The 7,436-nt window shown below is 37.5% G+C and overlaps 1 protein-coding gene across 1 annotated transcript; it reads right to left on the reverse strand.

Moving 5' to 3' along the window:
- Positions 1-303: 303 nt before the first annotated feature.
- LOC140857419 (subtilisin-like protease 4) lies at positions 304-2,529 on the reverse strand. Its single transcript, XM_073256216.1, has one exon. It carries the CDS (start codon positions 2,527-2,529, stop codon positions 304-306), a length of 2,226 nt encoding a protein of 741 aa, XP_073112317.1.
- Positions 2,530-7,436: the final 4,907 nt, after the last annotated feature.

The following is a 7,436-nucleotide window of genomic DNA, read 5'->3' on the forward strand; positions in this document are numbered from 1 at the left end:
AAAACGCACAACAATTAATAAACCTCTTGGTTCCCCTTTCTAAAGGCTTATTTTTTCTCCAGAAAATATTCATCCAATTCAATAAAAATATCATATATTTCATCAAATATCATATATTTCATCAATTTTAATAAATAATATTTTATATTAACCATCGAACTTTTGATTAAATTGTGATAACTCCGACGTGATATCACCGTTGCAATAGATATCTTCGCTTATCAGTTATCGCCGATGAAAAAGATATAAATAAATAAATAAAAAATATATATATATGTATGTATAAAAAAAACCACGGAGATATCACTTAACGGATACCATCATCGGACTTCTAACAGTTACACCACCATCAGATGAAATCCACCGCAAATATCCCTGATAATTAACTTCTCCTCCATTGCTGCTGCTGCTGCTGCTGAAAGTAACGTTGTAGCGAAGAATCTCGTTGGCTTTGGTAAACGAGAGCCTTGTGGGTCTCACTTCCACCTTCACCTTATCTGAAATAGATGTGCTATCTACGTCGTAGGTGGAGCTCGGCGCTCCCACATTGGTCACCGTCCGTGTGACCTCCACCGTATAGCCATTGCTGGCGTTCAAGAACACCATGAAGGAAGGATAGTTCAAATCTTTGCCGGCGATGCTCCCGATATCGGAACACTTGACCGAACGGCGAGCAACCACGCTCACTTGCAGATCAGTGTACGACAGACCACAGAGGTAAGCGATGTAGTCATCAGGATTGATATCATATACGAAGCCCGGGTTATTGGCCCTTGATACGTTGACATGGCCAGCACCGACGCCGAAGAAGTCCGCCGTAGTTCCTGTCTCGTCAGTGATCCGATTGCCATCGTTAGCCGTCAAGTCGGCCGTCGTCATGATCGCAGACTTGATTGCTGCTGGGGACCAGTCTGGATGTGAGCTTTTGAGTAGAGCCGCAATTCCACTGAGGTGTGGGGTGGCGACGGAAGTGCCGGACTTTATGTTATATCTGGTGGCGGTGTCGGAATGTCCGACTTCGAAGGGCCATGCAGCTAAAATGTTCATCCCCGGACCGACGATGTCTGGCTTCAAGATGTTCCGGTCGGCCTGACTCGGCCCTCTCGAGGAGAAGTAAGCGAGAGCCGGGGCCGGCTTTGTTTTCATCAATGTGCCTTTGAAGGTGATCGACGCCGTGGGAGTCGATGCTGACTTGATGTACCGTTTGATCGTCTGGCCATCGGGGAAGTTCACATGCGACGCCGGTAGTGCATTAACTTCAGGAAAGGTGGAGACCCCTTCTTGCCTCAGATTCGCGATGATCATGCCCAGCCCTCCGGCGCTCCTCACAGTTTCGCCCTTGGACTCCACATCCACCACGCCTTCAAAACATAGCACGATCTTCCCCCGGACGTCGATCCCATCCAGCGACCTATTAAAGCACAAAGCCACACTCCTATTACCGCTCGCTCCGGGGTAGACCAAAGGCAGCTGGGAGGAGCGGAAGCTACTTGGCTGGTAAGCAGATTCGCCATCGAGCTCCACTCCGCTCCCAAGTGTCACCGTTGTTCTCAGTAAGCGATCTATGCTGCTGGCGCCGACCGTCAGAATCCATGGTGCCTCGTTAGATAGCGAAGCAGAGTCCGGTCCTGAATTCCCTGCAGCGCCACTGACAAAGATTCCCTTCTGGATCGCCCCCAATGCGCCGATTGCGATGCTGTCGAAGTAGAAAGGAAAAGAGGATGCAGCAAGGGATATGGATATCACGTCGACTCCATCATCGACGGCAGCATCCATCCCTGCTAACACGTCAGAATACACGCAACCATCTAAATCACATATCTTATAGATGGCAAGGTGAGCTAAAGGTGCCACGCCAGATGCTGTGCCATTAGCTAGACCATTGACGTTGGCGTTTTCGACGAAGTTGCCGGCCGCCGTGCTAGCCGTGTGCGTGCCATGTCCATCATAATCGTAGGGTCCTTGCAGCGTCACTCTTCTGGGTGCAGCATCCATGGCCGAGGCACCTCGGACGAAGTTCCTTGCGCCGATGAGCTTGTTGTTGCAGTAGGAGGCATCGAACTCGCAAGCACCCTTCCATCTGGATGGCGGAGGGGGCATCCCCTCGTCACCAAAGGATGGGTGGTTAGGCGAGATTCCGCTGTCCAGGACTCCAATTATGACGCCTTTGCCGTAGTTGGAGTCATTCCAGAACCCCGGCGTGCCGCGGCTGAGACCCAAGAACTCAGGGGAGTGGGTTGTTTGCAGAGGAAGGATCCGATCGAGGTACGCATGTGCGAAGCCGGCTTTCTTCTTCATTTCTGCCAGCTCTCTCTCTGTCAATCGAGCGGCAAAGCCACTGATGACGTTTTTGTATGAATAAATCATTCGAGGTGGTTCGCCTGAGCTTGCTATTCCGGTGGGCAGGAAAGACTTGTACCACTCCTCCCGTTCGTCAGAGGAGGCGAACACCGCAGCGCCGGGTGCCCGATGTACGTGAACTATATATGTCTTCAGGGTGCTGGAGATGGTCTCCTGGCTGATGGCCATGGACGCAAGATGAGAAAGGAAGAGAATGCATAGAAAGAAAGGGATGACCATGCTTGACATCAGGAGGTGATGGTAGCTCTGAACTGAAAGATAGGAACTAGGAAGACTATGAGAAATAAGAAGCTTAATTATGGGTTCGGTTTGTTATCATCTCCACAATTCCCTGATATATATATATATATAAGTTTGTTTCTGCGACGAAGCGCCTGCGGAACTTCCTGGCAGTCTATAAACAAATAAATGACGGAAGAGTTTATCGATTTCACCAACTAGCGTTTTTGCTAATAATAGGCGTTACGACCAGCGAATAAAAAGTACCCACCAGTGTTTTTCTATCTTTCTCAACCTTCATCTTTGAGTTGGACGGTTGTTGCGGAGTAAATATTCAGCGTAACGGTGATACCACGTCACCGTTGTAACGTTCCAATGAAATTTTCTTCCTTCGATGACGTGGATAAGCACTAACACAAGAACGTTAACAATATTTGGTGATTAAATACTAATTAATTTTTTTTTTTCAATTTTCTCCTCTTTACTTCCATCATTATACGAGAAGAATATTCATTAAAACAAGATAAATATAAATTAATAGCATATTATGTATAGATTGTATTTCAAAAACAAATGACATCGATTGGTGCATTAGGAACTGAATATGAAAATATTTTGATAATATCTGAAAAGCTTAGGCGTGAGATAAACAAATCTTAAATTTATTTTTTGTTTTGGTGATTCATTTTCTTATCAACAAAATGAGTTCTGATTTTTAAGCAGTTTTTCATCAGATAGTGCTTAAGGTGTTCGATGAAATTTCTGATAGAAATATCATCATGGGTGTTTCATATGATTTATAGATCGTTTTGGTTATTGTAGATTTGTTTTGATGATTCATTTTCTTATCAACAAAGTGGGTTCGGATTTTTAAGTAGTTTCTCATCAGTCAGTACTGAAGATGTTCGATGAAATTTTTGATAGAAATATCATCATGGGTGTTCGATATCATCTATGGATCGTTTTGGTTATTGCAGAAGGCTAGAAAGCTAAAAGTAATATTTTGGATATTTTCATATATTATGTGTTTTGAATCACTAAGTCTTTCAATTTTATTATTAAGAGGCAAAATGCATTTGACACATCCTAAAACAGAATTATATATACTATTATATGAAGAATAGTGGTTGCTTGAGAAAGTGAATAGCATCTTTTATGTCATACATCTGAGAAAGTGATGAAAAATTGAGACATATCCCAATTACTCTTAACAAAATTATTGGTATAACATAAAGACTCAACAACAAGATTTGCTCGGTATCATCACATCCTTGTCTATCAACAGTCAAAATACATTAGCATTGTAGAACTTTGGCAAAAGAGTCTCTCAAGTAAACCAAACTTCAAAATTTTTCTTCAGTCAACATCCCGCCTACAATTCATTTTCCTACAAGTGTTTAAGATAAAAATTAGGTATGATAGGAGAAAATAAATAAATAAAGGGACAATGAATTTCAATAATACATGAACACTGTAACGATGATTGCACATTAATTATAAAAAAATGCTAACCTATTTTACATCTAATGATTGCATATTTGCATCTTTTGGTGGTATATTGGAGGATGAACACAACAAAAATGATAAAAAAATAGATAATTAAGATTGTTCCAAATAAATTTCTGCTATCCATATTACATATTCTATAATAATATCTAAGAAAAAAATGACATTTGTTCCTATCCTACAAGCAAGCTAGTGTAGCTAACGTTGGACTTGTCAATACAAGAAACTTACTCCAAATGCACTGCTAAACTTGAGATAAACTCATTTTCGAAAAGGTAATAGATGGTAGTAGTATAAGAATTAGTTGTTTGTACTAGTATCTTACTACCTTTCACATGAATTTAAGGCTTACCTCTTTGGCATTGATTATCATCTTCATTCTCAGCCTATCTCCTCTTCTCACATTGCTTCCCATAATGGCAATAAAATTTTATCAACTTCATAGTTTTGCAGGACATTTGGTGAAAAATATTGTTCATACTTTCACTTCTTTGAGTGGACTTCATGCGAGCAGAAAAATAGTCTAAACTAAAAGCAGGGCACTACTTCTCTTTGATTTTGTACAATACCTTCAATCATTTATCGTCAAGAAGATTAAAGCTTCTAATCATCTCACTCCAAGTTGATTCAAACTCAGCCTCTGATTGATAATCATACAGGCATTTACTAAACAGACTCCTGAACTCAGGCTTAGCATAGAAGCTCTCAATTCTTTGAGCAGCATTTTTGGAGATATGCCAACAGCAAAGAGTGCTAGGAAAAATCTTTTTTTATAGCATTTGCCATTGCTTGACATTGATCAATGAAAATAGTCTTTGGTTGTTGGTTCTCCATCGTATCCAAGGATGTCTCAAACACCCAAGTGAATGTCTCTGTAGTCTCATTCAACATAAAAGCACAAGTAAAAAATATATTTTTTCGATGATGGTTGATACTAACAAAGGGTGCAAAAATCATATTATATTTGTTTGTTCCATAAGTTGTATCAAATACAACAACATCTCCAAAGTAATCATAATCCAAGTTTGAAATCCCATCCCTCCAAAAAAAAAATTGCTAATCGCCCATCCTTATCCAATGTCTTAGAATGGTAAAACATTGGATCTTTGGCTAGACAATGATTAAATTGAGTTATCAAAATTTGTACATCATCTGCTTCAATTAAATTTATCTTTCTTCTATGGACAAAGTTTTGACAATCTCATTTAGTAAAAGGAACACTCTTAGCATCACCCAATTCTTTAGATCAGTAAAAGTAAGCTTTTGTTCCTCCAATTTCTACATCTATCATCGAACTAATGACACTAGCATTTGCAACATCAATATGCCTATTGATTTTCCAATATCATCTCAGTTCAGATTTGACAAATTCATGATTATGCTCCTTATGAAACTGAGTGACTTTCCAAACTCCATTATTAACTGTGAACCAAATATAAGCTTTACAACCAATTCTCTGTATCATTCTTCTAATCTTTTTTGGTTCACTAGGGTTATTATCATTATAAGTTTCATAACAAGATCATAAATAATCACATTGCTTGATAACTGACTTATCAATAGCACTGTAGCGAATATTACCTTTCTGAACATCAAATCCTTTTCGTATGGCATACCCACAATACAACTTATATGCTTCATGTTCACTACAAATTGACATTCCAATTTTAGGTTCAGTCAGATCATCTTCATCATCAATGCTTACACTTGTTTATGATACAATGTGAAGAAAACAACATTGAGATATGAAAGACAAGTTGTAACTTTAGTTCTAAAATTGGTTTGCTAATTAAAAAACTTATAAGCTATAAGTAAAAGAAAAAAATAGAGTTTGAGATGGTGAGATTAATATACCTACATTAACATTCATATCTTCAATTTCTAATGGACCAATCAATGCTATTTATTTCTGGAACACAATCTGTACATAGTAAATACAAATAAATAATAGATTAAATACTTTGAATATACAATAAATTTATATTTACCATGTTCTAATGAATGTTCTCGCAGAAGGGTGGAGCTAAAAAGAAAGAAGGTGGAAGAGTATTTTTGTTATGAAAGTGTTCTAGAAGATGAAACGGTGATGTGGTTATCGTATTCTAATGAATATTCTCACAGATGAGTGAAACTAAAGAGAGGAAAGCTGAAGGAGTCTTTTATTAGCATTTAATCACCTAACATTGTTAACACTTTTGGCCTTATATTGTTAGTGCTTATCAATGTCACTAAAAGAATAATTTTTATTAGGATATTATAACGGTGACGTGGTATCACTATTACACTGAATATTTACTCATTGTTGCAAGGGTTCGAAGGATTGATAAAGTCAATAAAACACATATCTAATATATTTAATACACACACACACACACACACACACATATATATATATATATATGTATGTATATATGTATGTATGTATATGTATATGTATATGTATACATATACATATACATATACATATACATAAATGTATATATGTATGTATGTATGTATATGTATACGTTTACGTACACACACACACACACACACACATATATATATATATATTATTAAAAATTATGTTCCAAAGCTAATTGTCAGTTTGTTAATGGTTGTACTTATTATTATAATTATATATAATTTATTGAATTAATAAATATTATTTAATTTTTTCATTACTGTGTACATCTTATTTTGAGCTCCTGTTATGTGATGAAATCTTTAAGATTATTTAATTCGATATAAGAAGATATATCGTTGAGTCCTTAAATCTTATGTTTATGATCAAATGATATACTATTATTGGGATGATAGCTATATCAAGTATAGATCGTTGTGTGCCATGTACGTTGGTTTTTCTCTTAATCAAAGAGTGTGGAGACACTGATATGGCATGCAAATGAGATATAGAAGTACATCTTACTGTACGTGATCAATTGCTGAGTATTCTACTGTCAAGAATAGCTCACTAAGGATATAGATATAAGTATCCCTCCGATCTGAGATCACCACGGTGATCTGCAAGCACTCATTATGCTTTGATATCGAACTATCTGAATTTTTAATTCAATAATGAAAGATTTCTAGATACAGTTAGGTACTTGTAAAGTTAGTGTGTGAGTCAAGATGGAATTGATCCCTCTGAATAAGTAAGAGTTAATGTATCAGTGTATTTCAATTCAATAAAATCTCGATCGAAATAATCTATATGATGGATTTTGAAAATTAAAATACAATGTGGATGACCATATCAGGATTGACAGTTAAATCTTAGGTCATCTTGAGCATTTGGATCAAAGAGATGAATTATACAGTAACCATATACCAATAGATTTTTGAATGATGCTTTGTAATCTTTCGACTTA

The sequence above is a fragment of the Elaeis guineensis genome, chromosome 4 (assembly GCF_000442705.2).
Source record: "Elaeis guineensis isolate ETL-2024a chromosome 4, EG11, whole genome shotgun sequence".
Classification (NCBI taxonomy): Eukaryota; Viridiplantae; Streptophyta; class Magnoliopsida; order Arecales; family Arecaceae; genus Elaeis; species Elaeis guineensis.

Bases quoted from the DNA above. Each gene is read 5' to 3' on its own strand.
- LOC140857419 (XM_073256216.1), bottom strand. From the start codon at position 2,529: ATGGCCATCAGCCAGGAGACCATCTCCAGCACCCTGAAGACATATATA.